Here is a 17,076-nt window from a genome sequence, read left to right on the forward strand (position 1 = left end):
TAAAAATTTACAGAGCTAAAGAAATGAAATATAATCTTGCATTTTCCTAGTTCAGAGATAAGAAAAACACACAGACTTGGGGGACCAATAAAAAAAAACTATAACATGAAGAATGACTCCCACATGAATCAATTTCCTAATGTCACACTCTGTCTATGTCTCATTCAGGACTGTGCACTCCTTACAGTTTATTCCAGTCATGCTTCACCCCGCCCAACCAAATTCCTACCCATCAATTTCGGAGTTTAAAGCCCAATCGATTGCTCAAAATATGTCATTCACCAAGACACTGGTGCCACTCTGGTTTAGGTGGACCACCTTCTGTCCCATTGGCACTGGCACCTGTGACCCATGAAGCAAAGTACATGCTTTCCCCACCATTCTTTCATAGTCACATTTAACCATCTAACTAATTTATTTCTGTGTCAGTTGGTGTGTGGTTTAGTTTACAATCCAGAGATTATCATTCGAAAGATTCAGTTTTGAGGTTTGAACTCTAACTCCTGGAACTCCCTCAACTGGACCTTATTCCTCAGTTTACATATGTGTTGCTTCCTACATGACAACAACTGATTCTTCCTACCCCTCACTTCAATTTCTTTTCCAGCTGCAAAGAACATGTCTTTACCGTTTGCACTGGGCAGGCAACCTTCAGGGTGTCTGCTTGTGTCTCCAGAAAATAGGCAGCTGGACCTGGGACCTGCTGGACAGTGGTAAAGGCTGAAGCTTCTCCAGCATTGTGCCTACAGTCCCCTTAACCCCTTGACTCACAGTCATACTCTCCAGTCCTGGATCATTTACCTGATCCATAAAACTTCCTGAGATAATGTTGGTTGAAGGATAAATATTGCTCCAGACACCAGGGAGAATACGCTGGCACTTTTTCAAATAGTGGGATCATTTACATCCACCTGAGAGGGCAGGCAAAGTCTTCGTTTGACAACTCATAAGAAAGAATGTCTTCAGGCAAAAGTTTTTGCAGTCTGTAGATTTGATTAGTACAAGAACTGCTCACTCCTTGTGAACTCCCGCTACTGCAGGTAAATGAGTAATTTGCAATATTATTTGCAAATCATTCCATCTGACCAGAGGAGAATTCACACAATGAAATTAGGAACACAAGGTGAAATTTTTCACAATACACATTTTAAAACTCGATGGCATTGTCGGTTCTTAATGATGAAATCACAGGATATGCAGAAATATTTTTCAGACCATCATGTATTTTACTGCTAAACTACATACCGCATCTTAAATGGGAAGAATATTTTACTGAGGTTAGATTGACTGTATACATTCCAGTGGTAGTTTAAGACTGCAATTCATGAGATCAAATCATTGTTCTGCATAATCTATTTGAAAATTTTGGACTATAACTTTGGGTTCATTCACATTCCAACTTTATGTGGCATGAAGCATCTTGTCTTTCTGCTGACACTGCATTCTATTATGGTCTCATTATAATGACGACTCTGGAAGGAGGACTCTCTGGAGGGGATTGTACTTCAACACTAGCATCAATGCTGAGTAGCTTGCACTGACAACATTGTTAAACTTAACAAGATCACAATTCAATTTTAATATACAAGTCTTTTACCCTTCTTCTTATAGTATAATTTCCAATTCAAATGAGGGCTCAAATTTTAGTAATAAATTATGATTCATCACAAAGCAATATAAACGAACATGTCACTATTGTTTGACACAGATCAATAAAAACATCAAAGGTTTATGGCATAGTTGGTTGCCATTTGGTCCATTATGTTTATGATAGTGAAAAAAAAATCATCTTAATCTCATTTCTCTCAATCTGTAGCTCTATGGGTTATGTCACCTCACAGTGCATATTACACACTTTTTAAAATTGTGCTGAGAAATTGTGCTCAACCATCCTTTCAACCATGTGAGAAAATTGTTTCTTCTCAACTCCGCTCTCATTCTTCTACCAATTACTTAAAATCTATTACCAAGGTTATTGATCTCTGCTAAAAAGAATAGGTCCCGCTATCTAGGCTGTGCATAATTTGGTTACTTCAATTAAATCTTTCATCTGTATTTTCTATTCTAAACAAAAACAATCGTAACCAATCCCTTCAGAGTTAAATTTCTCCATTCCTGGCAGCAGCTTCAAAAATCTCTTTACCTTCTATGCGCTCACCCTCTTCCATTAATTGTGTCCAGAACGATACAGAAGGCTCTTGCTGTGAACACATCCCTGCTTTTACACTAAAAGCCTTGGTGAAACAAGAAAAGGATCCCATACGCTTTCTTTCCCACTTTATTTATCCATCATGTTACCTTCAGGGATCTGTAGACATACACACCCAGCTCCCTTTTGTTCCTGCACACTTTTCATGACCTACCATTTATTGTGTATTCGCTTGCATTGCTTGTCCTCCCTAAATGTTCTCCTGGTTCTCTAGATTGAATTCAATCTGCCACTTAGCTGCCTGCCCAACCAGTCCATTGATATCTCCCTACAATTGGCACAGCTTTCTTCTTTGCTATCAACCACATGCCAATTTTCGTATCATGTACAAAGTTTCCAAAGTTCCCTTTTTTCAAGTCTAAATCATTATTATGCACAACAAACAAGAAGTAAGTCAATGCAGAGCCCTAAAAAACCTCACTGGAAACAGTTTTTCAGTCACAAAAACAACTACTAACCATAACCATTTGATCTTCACAGAAACCAATATTGGATCAGATTTGCTGCCATCCTTTGGATCCCAAGAGTTTCTCAGTTATTGATCAGCCTATCATGTGACATCTTGTCAAAAGCTATGCTAAAATCCCTGCAGCCTATTTCTAATGTGCTTTGCTCATCCACCCTTCTTGTTGCCCCCTCAACCAATTTAATCAGGTTAGTCAGGCATTACCCATCCATAACAAATCCAAAACTGTAAGATGTAAGACCAGACATAAGTCCATTGAGTCTGCTCCATCAATCAGTGAGATCATGGCTGATCTCATGGCTAATTATCAACTCCACTCCCTGCCTTTTCCCTATAACTGCTGATTCTTTTAGTGAATAACAATCTATCACAGCCTTGGATATACTTAATGATTCAGCCTCGACAGCCCTCTGTAGTAAAGAATTCCACACATTCACAACCCTCTGACAGAAGAAATTCCTCCTCATCTCTGTCCAAAATTTGTGACCTCTTACTCTGAGATTATGCCCTCTGATCCTAGTCTCTCCCACAGGGGGAAAACCACATTTCTGCATCAGCCCTGTCAGGTCTCCTACATGTCTTGCATGTTTCAATAAGGCTGCATCTCATTCTTCTAAATTCCAATGAATGGGTTCCTCCTGATTAATTGCTGTTTCTCTCAATTACAATTTTGCCTTATCTCAGAAAGGTTCCAATAATTTTCCAAGGTTAACAGAGGTTAGTGCCAGTAATTAGAAGGATAATTTCTCCTGGTTTTTGAGCAATTTTCCAGGTCGTAGAGTAGGTGCAGCTGACCTAGAACAGCTTGGCTAGGGCAGGCTAGTTCTGAAGCAAAAGTCTTCAGCACTCATGCTGAAATATTACTGGACCCATGGCATTTGTTGTATCCAATGTGTTCAACCTTTCTTGATAACACATGGACTGAGTCAAATCTGCTGCTGATGCTTATTAATGCTTCAACTTTATACTTTGCACTCAAATGCTGGACTCCACCATCATTGAGAATGGGAATGTTTATGCAGCCTCCTCCTTCAACAGAGAAATGGTACAGGGCTTTGGGGAGAGGTGTGGAATGGGATTAATTGGATAATGCTGCCAAAAAACAAGCCCATTTAAAAGGCCTGAAGGCCCTTACCATCTGTTCACAGAATTTCCAATGTAATTGAGACCTAAGATCCTAATGATACTTTATGATGGATCATGAAGCAATGTTGATGAAATTTTACATGTGAATTCCAACATGCTAGCTTTGAAAAATATTGTTTTCATTAAATCATGAAACAAGTTTTGTACATAGAAAACGTTACAGAAATATTTTGCATCATAACAATCAAATATAACAGGAAAAAGAAGCTGCCAAACTGGATGAATAAAACAGTCTACATTTGTGAAAAAGCGTATAGACAGAATTCATACCGCAAAGCATATTTTATCAATTATTTTGAATTATTAATAATTCTACATTCACATAAAACACTTTGATTTAGATGTTGATTATACATTCAGACAGAAGAGGTGTATTTAGCCATTGATTGCATCACCATGAATTTGGACCTTTTTTAAATCCTTCACGCTCTCAGAAGTAATGATGACCCCTGCATGCAACCAATTTGCAAACTGACTTAATTCATATCACTAATTTAGTATGTACTGTTAAAATTAACCTAACTTGTTTTATAATACCGTAAACCAGTCTTAAATGTTATGCTTTGTAGCTCAAAACAGCTTTTGTTTAATCAGGTTCCACCAGTCAAATAAATCAAGATGCAAAATTGTTTACCTGAACAATAATTTTTATTCTGTTAAATTTAAAAAAAACAAAACCTGTTTACAAAATGCAAATACAGCTTTTGCAGCATCAGAAATTAATTTAAATCAAGAAATTCTAAATAATGTCAATAAGGTGTTCACAGGTAAAGTGATATTATTGATCAAACCTGAAAATACATCATACAAAATACAGTAAGTTATCATTTAACAGTGTGGCTCCATTCCTGAAAATCACCTCTTCAAGTGAAATGACTTTAAGTGAATAATAGGTTCCCAGAATAATCAACAGTGATGCTGGAGTTTGATTCCTTTGGACATTTTTTGCCGGAAAAACCAAAGTACAAATTAAAACCTTCACATGCGGCATTGCACATTCCCCACTGAAATAATGCGGGAAATAAGATCCATGAATAAAGAAATATATAATTAAAAAATGCTCTCACCTTATAGTACTTCTATCTGCTGGCAGAGATTGGTCAGTGCAGTTATCAGCTGAAGTTCCAGGACTTCCTGCGCTACCAATGTCTGCCACTGGTGGAGCCCAGAAGGTCATTACAAGTTCAGGATGGGTGCAGACAGCTTCCAAGAGGAACTGACAACAGGGGTTAAAGAGAAGACCACGAGATCAGGAGGCAAACCCCCAGGCTGGGAGTTAGAAATGCTACAAAGCAAAGGAGGAAAGGGTGGAGACAGAGGGTGGGAAGTTGGTGATGGGGGGCATGGTGGTGCTAACAGACAAAGTCCAGATGCCTGGGGTGGGGTAGGTCTCAGAGGCAGTTCCAGAGAGGATCTGAAACTTGGGGATTTTGGGGTGGGGGTGTGGCACGCAGGATGAGGATAGTTGAGGCCCTACTGTATGAGGTCAGAAAGCAAGGCTGGAGGGAGACAGTGCCAATCTGATGGTTAATTTATTTCACTTTCTTTTTCTACATTTTTATATGATATCTCAAAGTGATGTTTCAGTTGGTCACTGTACATAGACTGTGAGTGAAGGGTGAGAAGGGGAGAGCTGGGGACAGATAGAAAACAGACATGGCGAAAGCCAAGGACGAAGATAGAGATCCTGAGATATAAGAAGAGTTTGGAAAAAACATAAGAGCAGGAGCAATCTGTTGGAGCGAGAGGTGAAATGTTGACCTGAAAGTCACGAGAAGGCTGCATAAATGGCCTGCTGTATCACTCTTGATCATTTTACACAAATAAATTCAAAATAAACTTGCCAAGTGTGGGAAAATAAAATGTAAGTAAGGCGTATAACAATGAAATAATGAAAATTGAATTGGAACAAATTGAAAAATAAATAAGGAACTAGCTTGAGATCAGTAAATGGTCTGGGGGTGAGAAGATGTAGAAGCAGCTGAAGTGAATCTAGATTCCATATACTCACATTAAAACAAAGCTGCTAACGTGCAAGTCTTACATTGCAGTTCTCGAGGAACTGTGTCGCTGATACTTTCAAATCCAGAAACTGATCTGCAGACTTCATCATCTCAAAAGCACAAATTCAATGTTTTATGCTTAAATACTCAAAACAATATGAACTTGTATCAGGTTCACCTTCCCTGGAGGAAGAATGAGTTTTTGTTTTATTACAGGAAACTCCATGTGCACAGAATGCAAGTGGGGAGAATTGAAAAGCAAAATTTCAACCTGTTTTTGGTGCATTCTGAAGTCCTGGTGGTCTCACCACAGTCCACTTGAGGTCTTGGCATTCATTGTTCAGATAATTCTCCATCTCCTGCATATTGATCAGTAGTTTGCGGATCAAAGGGATCAACAACCACCGAATTGTCCAGGAAGCCTCCTTGCAGCATCAGCTTGAAAATAAATACAATGTTTTAATACCAGAAGGACTGTAATTAGCTGTCAATTTTATTATACATGTTTGCATGTTCCAATATTGCTGCAAATTCTGTCTATAATATGTATAGTCACAGCACTAGTCATTACAAAAATGTACTTGTTAAAAAATTCATTCACAGGATGTAGTTGCACTTGAGAAGGTGATGACGAGTTGCCTTCTTGAACCACTACAGTCCATGTGCAAACGGAAGACCCACAATTCTGTTAAGGAGGAAATTCCAGAATTTTGACCCAATGGCACTAAAGTAACTGCAAAAAAATTCCTAGTCAGGTAGGTGGGTGGCTTGGAGGGGAACATGCAGGTGCTGGTATTCCCATCTGTCCTTATCCTTCTGGATGGTAGTGGTCTTGTGTTTGGAAGGTTCAGTCCAAGAAGCTTTGGTGAATTCCTACAGTGCAATTTGTTAATGATACCCATTGCTAGTACTGAGCTCAGTGAAGCGGTGTTGAAAGGCACCACATTTACGAACAAACAAATGGGCTTCTCCATGCTGGATGGTGTCAACCTTCTTGTATGTTGTTGGAGCTGAACTCATCCATGCAAATGGAAGTATTCCATCACACTCCTGACTAGTGCCTTGTTAATGGTGGACAGGCTGACAGAGTTAGGAGGTGAGTTACTCACTGCAGGATGCCCAGTCTCTGACCAGCTCTCTTGCCCACTATGTTTATACAGTTTGTGCAGTTCAATTTCTGGTCATTAGTATCCCCATTATGTTGACAGTAGGAGATTCAAGCATCAGTGAATATCAAAGGGCAGTGGTTACATTGTCTCCTTTTGGAAATGGTCATTGTCTAGCTTTTGTATGTGTGTGCTGTGAATTGTGAATATTATTTGCCTCTTTTCAGCCTGGGTATTCCCCAGGTCTTGCTGCATTTGATATGAACTGCTTCAGTACCTGAGGACGGGTAAATGGTGATGAGCATTGAGAAATCACCAGGACACATCCCATTTCTGACCTTATAATGGATGGAAGATCATTAATCAGGCAGCTGAAATTGGTTCAGCCTAGGACACTACCCTGAGGAACTAGAGCTTTTGTTGCATAGTGGTAGCATCCTTACTGCTGACCCAGGAGGCCTGGGTTCAAGTCTCAGCTGCTCCAGATCTGTATAATGATACCTTTGGTCCGGTTGATTAGAAAATATCTACCCTGAGGAACTCCTCTGGGCCAGAAGGTCTGGGTTCAAGTCTCACCTGCTCCAGGGAAGTGCAATAACATCTCCGAACAGGTTGATTAAAGATATCTACCCCAAGGAACTGAGCTGTTGTGGTGATACAGTCCCTACCTCTGGGCCAGAATGCCTAGGTTCAAGTCCTACCTGCTTGAGAGATGTGTCATAGTATGTCTGAGCAAGTTGCTTAAAAATATCTACCCTGAGGAACTACTGCAGTAATGTTCTGGAGCTGTTTACTTCCATCAACCACAATTATCTTACATTGCGCTAAGTGTGACTACAACCAACACAGAGCTATCCCCTTAATTACCATTGACTCCAGTTTTGCTAAGAATTCTTGATACCACACTTGGTCAAATACAGCCTTGATGTCAATCTCTGGTGGTCCGTTCTTTTGCCCATGTTTGAAACAAGGCCATAATGAGGTCAGGAGCAGAATATACATGGCAGAACCCAAATTGAGCATCAGTGTTGCTAAGCAAATGTCACTTAAAAGCACTGTTGGCAAGCATTCCATCACTTTGCTGATGACTGAGATGATGATTGGGACTGCCAAATCTATTAAGAAACTGCCAAAGCTGAGAAGAAGCCATCAAAAAAAAAGGAAAGTTTAGAAAGGGCAGAATCATGTATTTCAGTATTCATGATGACATAAGCAATAGAAGTGAGCATTAAATGAGCATTTTGATGGACAACTCCAACTGCTTATAGAATGGACTTAAGCAAAATGTTTGTTTACATAAAGACTGAGCATTGACTGGATTCGCTGAAGGAATTCCAATGCCTCGGATTTCTTTTGTATCAGAGTGCGCTTTCATTTTAATAGTGACAATATCAGTCAACAAATAACTTGGTTTTCAGTCAGAATGCTTCCTGAGATGTGCCTATGGTGGGTTGGCATAGAAAAGGAAGGGCAAAACATGATGTTTGCTGTGGGAGGAGGGAAGTATAAGTTGACACTAAAATGGTATGGGGGTTAGATAAGGCCATGGGGATGACTGGACAAAGCAGCTATAATGGAGCTTGGGGGATAAGTGGGACAGGACATTAATGTGGCATGATGATTGAGAGGAGGAGAGTAGGTAGGATATTTCATGTTTTCATTATTGGTTGTATACTTTGAAGACAGTGCCAAAGTCCCGAGCTGGGTTTTTCACTCAGTCCACCTCAAAAACTGGAAGCTTCCCCCGATGTTGTTGAATTGCCTGAACTGACCCTTAATCTACCTCATTCCCCAAGACTGATTGTGGGAGTATAGAAGGCCTTTTCTTAAATAGGTCAAGTTTGGTGAGCTGGATTTCTCCGGCTTCTGCGCATCCAATCCTTAAATAAAAATTATATGATGTTCTTCCATGCAATTATAAAAATTAACTTTGATTTCTAAAATAACATTTCCAAATACATGTGGCCTCCATTTAGAATCATAAAGCCCAATGTGGTTGCTTATATTCCATTTGTTTATGAAATCATAAAGAACCAACTTGAAGGTGTTATATAACTACTGAAAAAGAAGTCTTTGATATTGAGAAGCAATAGGGAAATGGAACTTAAGTAGGTATTAGGAAAATAATATTTTGGTCTATGTGGCAACTTTCACAACTGGAGGACAAAACGCTTTGTAGTCTATTAAGCCCAATTTATTTTGAAGTGTAGTCACTGCTATAGTATAATAAACCACAGGTTTATCAGAGGCATCTTACCTTAACAAAATATCTATGGTAATAGACTGTGCTAAAGCTAGCATGCTAAATACTAGCAGTAACATCAGAGAAAGAAAAATCAATGTTGTCAGCACAACCTTTCATCCGAACAATTCTCATGAATTCCAACTGAAGAGTTAAAAAATTTTAAAAATCTTTTAACAAACCTGCTTTATAATTCCAAGGTTTTTTTGTTTTTCCTGCAGTTTACAGCATCTGTGAATTTTCTTTTATGCATGGAGGGAATCACAGAGCAATTGAAATGTTCTCGCTTAAAAGTATCTTTCCTTCTAAAATGTTGCACTTTTCAAAAGCTACTTCTGGTATAGAGTCATAGAGTCATTCAGCATGGCTACAAACCCTTTGGTCCAACCAGACCACATTCCCCAGCTAATCTAGTCCTACCTGCCTGCACTTGGCCCATATCTCTCAAACCTTTTATATTCATGAACTTTCTAAATGTCTTTTGAATGTTGTAATGTTGTAAAGTCAAATGGTATACAGGGTCTTAGGTATTTTTAATCAACCTGTTCAGACACGTTGTGACACATCTCTGGAGCAGATGGGACTTGAACTCAGGCCTTCCAGGCCAGAGGTAAGGACACTCCCACTGCACTACAAGAACCCTTAAATAGAATTATATGCAGTCTACGGATTGAAAACGGCATTTGGTGTAATTAATCCATGCCAGTGTTTACCCCTCAAATGAATCTACTATAATCTATCTTCAACTAACTCAATCAGCATATCCTTCCTTTCTCCAAAGAAAATGATCCTAATTTCTGCAATCTATCTTCATAACTGAAGTTCCCCATCTCTGGAACCATTTTCCTGATTTCTATATGTAGTCAAATCAAGATATGATACACATCTGAGATAATGGGTGAAATTTCCATTTTTAAAAGATTCAGGCATCTGGGTTGCTTGCATGTCCTGAATGTGCTCCTGTTGAAGGATGCTTCCTTGTGTGATCTGATGGGTGGGTATCAGCCAATTAATTAATGGACAATGACTAGAGAGGTCCAATGAGAGGACAGTCAAGAATTGCAGCCCCATTAGAGCGTTGGGAGCTGTTGATAATGAATGACAACCTGAGGACATCTCAAAAGGCTTTCAAGTGTTTATTAAAAATGAAGGCTCAGAATGGTTAGGACCATCAGTTTTGAAGGAAATCCTTTCACCAGAATATTTTTGGACACGACTGTACCCATTTGTGCTTTTTGGCTCTGTAATGGGAAAATGGATGGCAATCTGTTATAGTCACCTCTGACACCTTTGCCAGACTGTTAGCAAACCGTTAGCTCTTTGTGCATCCTGTAGGTTGCATTGCTCTACACAATTAAGAGCTGATTGACCTTTTACATACAGTTTTTGGTTTTGTTGGAAGCCTGTCTTTGGGAAAATCTTCTGGAGGCAGGAACACATAACGGAGGAGACCCAAAGCAATTTGAAGCAAAATTCCATGGCCACCACCTCCCAAGCAACCTAAGATGATTCCACCCAATGCCTCTGGTTTCAATTCTGTCTCTGTGGAAATGAACACTTAATTTGCTTTGTTCACAGCTTAATAAGCCATGTTGCTACTTTCCACATTTTGTCTTTCTGTACCCCTACCTCTCTTTGCTTTCCTACCCATTTGGATCCTTCCTATTGAGGAACTATTTTGCCTCCTTATTCAAAAACACAACAATATACCTACATCAAAACTGATCTCCTAATTACTCGCCTATCCTGCACATTTGATTTATTTTATATTTTGTCAGTTTTTCTCCTTATTAAATATACCACACCAATGTGATCTTATCCACAAAATTTCTGAATTCGAGTCATTTATTCACTCTAACTTTAATTAATTTAACAGTTATCTCCCCTTTTTCTGTCTTAGAAGTTGTTATCTTAATTTACAAGATAACATGGTCTTTAGACTCTACATCTGAAAAAAATAGTGATAAATAATAATTTACCTTTTGAGGACTGAGATTCATTTTTCCTAAAAAAAATCTTTGAGGAATTACAATCTCCTTCACCAGCTACTTTGAGTGTTCTTATGCAATTTAACTGATATACTATGTTCAACACAAAGAAATATCTGACAAAAACTGGTAAAATGAAACAACCATGGGTCTAATGTCAAAGGAACAAATTTAAGAAAATCCGTGCACAATTCACAACTTTCTCCAGATCTAAATATTCAGTTATATCCACAGACAAGGTTACATTTCTCAAAACTAACAATCCTAAACTGTGTCTCAGCATAATCATCAACAGTCCATGTACTCCATGTCTTTTCTCTCCACAGTAAGTACTGTAACTAAGGATTTACCAATAAATAACTTCCAATAAATTAAATAAAACTATCTTGTACTAGTTCATCTCTCATGTTTGTGTATGTGGAATGAAGGCTAAATGTTGTCTTCAGGTGATACAGCGTTTGAGCATAACTGAACCAGAATACTGTGGTCCACATTTTTAAATAATGCATTGTTATTTTTATATTTCCACTGTAAATTTCTTGAGTTACATTCACGATTAGTTACTTCCTGATGAAGCAGTTTCCATTAGAAACATTATCATAGTCTAACATGGACTCACGTTTCGTACACCAGGATGTCATTGCTATAATTCGTGTCACTTTTGCTTCATGCATAGCAAGAGTTATAGCTTTTATTGATTCTGTATATCCTGTAACTTCAGAAAATATGCTTATTGGGAATCCAAGACAGGACATGATGGCATCCTGTTCACTGAAGTGTTCACGAAGGTTGTCAGCTGAGAAGATATTTGCTTTCACCACCTTCAGGAAAGGAAATAAGTTTCAAGGAATTGTTAATTTCATGTCTAAATTGTCATCTATATTAGAAATAGAAATGCAATAAAATTATCAATTTAGAATAATGAACAAACGATCAAATGAACAAATGAAAAAGTACAGCACAGGAACAGGCCCTTCAGCCCTCCAAGCCTGTGCCGACCATCATGCTCTAATTAATCTAAAAACAAACCTGCCAACTTTCGATCCGTATCTCTCTATTCCCTCCCTATTCTTGTACCCATCTAGGTGCCTCTTAAATGTCTTCAATGTGCCTGCTTCCATCACCCCTTCTGGTAGTGCATTCCAGGCTGCTACCACTCTGTGCGTGAAAAACTTCCCTTGCACATCTCCCTTAAACTTTCCCCCTCTGAACTTGAACCTGTGCCCTCTTGTAATTGAAACTTCAACCCTGGGAAAAAACCTCTGACTATCCACCCTATCTATGTCTCTCATAATTTTGTAGACTTCTATCAGGTCTCCTCTCAGCCACCGTCTTTCCAGTGAAAACAATCCTAGTCTTTTTAACCTTTCCTTATAGGCAGTACCTGGAGACCAGGCAACATCCTGGTGAACCTTCTCTGTACTCTCTCCAAAGCTTCCACATCTTTCTGGTAGTGTGGTGACCAAAACTGCACACAATACTCCAAATGCGGCCTAACAAGGTTTTTATATAGCTGCAACATATTTTGCCAACTCTTGTACTCCACACTCCAGGCGATGAAGGCAAGCATGCCATATGCCTTCTTAATCACCTTGGCTACCTGTGTTGCCACTTTCAGGGAACTGTGGACCTGCATGCCCAGATCCATCTGCACGTTAGTGTTCCTAAAGGTTCTGCCATTTACAATATAATTCACACCTAAATTTGATCTTCCAAAATGCATCACCTCGCATTTGTCTGGATTAAACTCCATCTTCCATTTCTGTGCCCAAGTCGGCAATCTATTTATATCCTGTTGTATACTTTCACAGTCGTTGGCATTAATCAGCAACTCTACCAATCTTCGTGTCATCAGCAAACTTGCTTATCAGACTACCCACATTTTCCTCCAGATCATTTATATATACTACAAACAACAAAGGACATAAGACTGACCCCTGTGGAACACCACTAGTTACCGGTCTCCATTCTGAAAAACATCCTTCCACCACTGACCTCTGTCTTCTATGGCCAAGCCAGTTTTCCATCCATCTAGCCAGGCCACCCCAAATCCCTTGTGATTTTAGTTTTTGTACCAACCTGTCATATGGGACTTTATCAAATGCCTTACAAAAGTTCAAATAAACTACATCCACAGCCCTTCCCTCATCAATTATCCTCATTACCTCTGCAAAAAATTCAATCAGGTTGGTGAGACATGACCTTCCCTGGACAAAACCATGGGTTCCTCCACATCCGCATATATCTTTCCCACAGTATCTTCTCCAAGAGCTTCCCTGCCACAGACATCAAGCTCACCGGCCTATAGTTTCCTGGATTATCCCTGCATCCTTTCTTAAACAAGGGAACAACATTTGCTAATCTCCAGTCGTCTGGAACTTCACCTGTGATCAACGAGGATGTAAGATATCTGCCAATGCCCCAGCTATTTCCTCCCTTGCCTCTCTGCGTAGTTATTTGTCTCTTGGGAATCTTTTTAAATAAATGTTCTTCATTACAATACTCGACATAAATCTACGTTGCCAGTAATTACCTTCAAGTTGTCATGCTGAATGGTCAGCTTGCTGGGAGTTCTTACAATAGCTTTCACCCTATGGCCCTGATCTAGCGCTTGTCTCACTAATAACTGGCCTGTTCGTCCCATGGCCCCAAGCACCAAGAGCTTCATTCTTCAGCCTGAAAGCAACAGTCAAGAAATGACACCGCTATTTGCAGATGATTGTACATATAGCTTAATATGCAACTTTAAATTAAGTAATAATATTCTTGCAAATTTCCAGCACTCTAAACTCTCCAGTATGGGGAAGGCAAAGTGAAGAGTGAATGGTTGTGGTCCATATCAGTACCTGGCACCTGGCCAAATAAGCAGAGATTAGAGAAGTTTTGGTCAAAAGAGACAGTTCTAATGAGTATCCTAATGGGACAGAAAGAGGTAGAAAAGTAGAGAGGCAGAAAGGTTTAGGAGAGCATTGCAAAGTTTAGAGCCTAAGCAGCTGAAGGTGCAACCTCCTTTAGTACAGCAACTAAAACCAGGGATATTGAAATTACCAAAATTAGATGAATTCAGATACCTTGGAGGTTTGTGGTGTTGCAAAACTTTACAGAGATATGGAGGGGCAAGGCTGTGGGTGAAACAGAAAATAAGGTGGAAAATTTTAAAATTAAAGCTGAGAGCTAGTATAGGTAAGCACAGTGGTTCTCGGTGAATGGAACTCTGTGTGAATAAAGTTTTGGAGACGCTCAAGTTTTCAGAGGGTAGAATGTTGGAGGCTGGTTGGAATAGAATTTGTAAATATTCCCCAGTTTCATTAGACATTACATTACTTTCCCCATTTACAATGGCAACATTCAATTCTGCCTAGCCATCATTTCTCTTGACCTCTCTACTAAATTGTCAGGCAGCTTGTTCAATGCCCCAAATCATATTGGTAAATTTTGGTCCTTTATTTATTATTGAATAGTAGCAAAGAACAAACATTAGTTAAGAGAGTACATTTTCCCTTTTTGAACAACTGGAATTTTAAAACATTCTTTACAATTGATACATTTTGTGGAAGGGAAATAACATATTGTTTTAGTCATATATCCCAAAAACAATTATTTAATTAAATGCAATCATTTATTACATGTTCTCATCCTCTCACTACTTTTAATAAAGTACTATAACCATGTCATTGCTCCCCATTTGAAATTTTCAGAGGTCAGCTTTCATGATCGTTTTTGTCACAGGAAAATCAATTTTGTTTTGAAACATCTTTCTAACACACTTCCTTGAAAATCTTTTTTTCCCCAGGAATGAAGTTTTCATTAGCAACTGCAAAAAAAAGCTAACACTACATGGGAGTTAGCATGACATGTAATTTTGTTATTGCCAGTATAGAATGTATGCATTGTAAGCCTTGTGCTATACTTAATTAACAATTTGCACACTCGTATATGTTCAACCCACACGTTGAATAATTTTCTTCAGTGGATCATAAATCATGACAAGGGTTTGATTTTCCTTAGTCGTCAAGAGATTTGGTTCTCAATGTACTCTTCTATTTAACCCTTTAAAGCCCCAAGCCTACTGATTAGTAATGCCAAGCTTTGTTATGCATTATTCCAATATTTAAGTCAGAATAGTGATGACTACCAGTGAACCCCAACTCCCCCATCTTCTGCAGTACCCCATGCCTAGCCACACTTTATCATCTTCCCACCATTATATGTTGAATTGCACTCTCGTCAAAATTATTGTCTCCTTTGCAATCCAGCATGCTGTCCCAGGTCCTCACACCGACTTCTCCAGCTTCCTTACCATAGTAGTGGTCCCTAATAATCCACTTCAACTTCCAATGAACTGGCCCTAACACTGAATGTAGCCCACACCTCTGATTTGTAATAACAGCCGACTGATGACTGACCAGACTCCTGACTAATAGCTGCAAAGCTCTGTGACTGACATGCTGCTTGCTACCACCAGACTTGCTGCACTGGAACATGTCCAAGCCCAGGGACTAATATTGCACATTGTCCTTGAATTACTGTACTGATTTACCCTTTGACTGACAACATGGACTTGATGGGTTGAATGGCCTAATTCTATGACTATATAAAGCAAATTGAGTCTGTGACTCTCACCAATGTTACTGTGAAAGTTTTTCCTTACTGTAAAATTGGAGAGAAGCTAGATGGTGACAATCCCTGACATGAAACTACTTTATTTAGACTTAGAGACATGGTCATTTGGTTCAAGCACATTCAGTGTTTGCCACATAAGCTTCTGGAATATACTGCAATTATGATATGGACATAGCATGATGCAACACAATTACATATCCACCTTGAGTGATCATTGCTGGCAAACTTGACAAGATGCCTGATCATGTCTGTACTAAAAGGCAGATACATGTCAACTTTTACATTCTGAATGAAGTACCAATGTGCTAAAAGGCAAGGCAAGGCAGAAATGCTGTGACCATCCAAATAGGTGCAAAGTAAGTTAGTGCTAAGGAAGCTATAAGCTCTGAGATGTACCCTGTTCTGATTCATGAGGTGAGTTCCTTCCCTGCAAAGTGACCTGGCAGCAGCATTAAAATGAAAGGTACAAATGTAAAGTGCAGTAGAAGTGTTGAATTGTGAGTGAGTTGGAAATGTGCCATGATAATGTGGTGAGGCTGGTGCTTGTCCAATGCCAATCTCTGTGGATGGAAGGTGCAGGCAGTCGCTGCCCATGGAGTGGACCTGAACATATTTGGTAATGCACGCAAAGTCGGATGCCCAAGGATGCTATCGTGTATCCACTTAGACTTTCATATCAGAGATTGTCACTATCTAGTCCTAGAATTAGGCCATTCAACCCATGTTGGCCCTCCTAAGAGTATCTCACCCAGATAACCACACCCCCTGCCCGATCCCTGTAATCCTGTAGTTCCAATGGATAATCTTCCTAGCCTGCACATCCCTAGGTACAACAGGGTAATTTAGCACAGCCAATCCACCTAACTTGCACATCTTTTGGACTGTGGGCGGAAACCGGAGCACCCAGAGCGGACCCGCACAGGCATGGGGAGAATGTGCGAACTCCACATAATCACCCAAGGATGGAAGCGAACCCAGGTCCCTGGCATTATAAGGCAGCAATGTCAACCTCTGAGCTACCATACTGCCCTTGATCATTTTTGAGTAGCATGTTAAAACCAGCTCAAAACATTTGAATGGCTAACAATAAGAACAAAAAAATTCAAAAGACTGTCCCTTCAGTAAGTGGTCTTTAGCTGTTCTGGGACTTCAAGCTGAGTTATACATTTAACTTATACTTAGTAAATCAGAGCTCTCCACTGCAAGAACATCTGGTCCTCATTTTTCAAGGACCGCAATTTCCCCCCCTCAGTGGTCGAGAACGCCCTCAACCGTGTCTCCCACATTTCCCGC

General features: G+C 39.5%; 1 protein-coding gene across 1 annotated transcript; it reads right to left on the bottom strand.

Moving 5' to 3' along the window:
* Positions 1-6,090: 6,090 nt before the first annotated feature.
* LOC109924192 (uncharacterized protein At2g34460, chloroplastic-like) lies at positions 6,091-13,828 on the bottom strand. The gene is made up of 4 exons (XM_048604128.1): positions 13,694-13,828; positions 11,776-11,981; positions 11,222-11,231; positions 6,091-6,249 (listed from the first exon to the last, which is right to left on the bottom strand). The coding sequence occupies exons 1-4, from the start codon at positions 13,826-13,828 to the stop codon at positions 6,091-6,093; spliced, it is 510 nt and encodes a 169-aa protein (XP_048460085.1).
* Between the last annotated feature and the right edge of the window lie 3,248 nt (positions 13,829-17,076).

This window comes from Rhincodon typus, chromosome 1 (genome assembly GCF_021869965.1).
Source record: "Rhincodon typus isolate 14 chromosome 1, sRhiTyp1.1, whole genome shotgun sequence".
Lineage (NCBI taxonomy): Eukaryota > Metazoa > Chordata > Chondrichthyes > Orectolobiformes > Rhincodontidae > Rhincodon > Rhincodon typus.

Bases quoted from the DNA above. Each gene is read 5' to 3' on its own strand.
- LOC109924192 (XM_048604128.1), bottom strand. From the start codon at position 13,828: ATGAAGCTCTTGGTGCTTGGGGCCATGGGACGAACAGGCCAGTTATTA. The intron at 11,982-13,693 runs GTAATTACTGGC...CCTTTCCTGAAG, and splicing joins TTCAGCATGACAACTTGAAG to GTGGTGAAAGCAAATATCTT.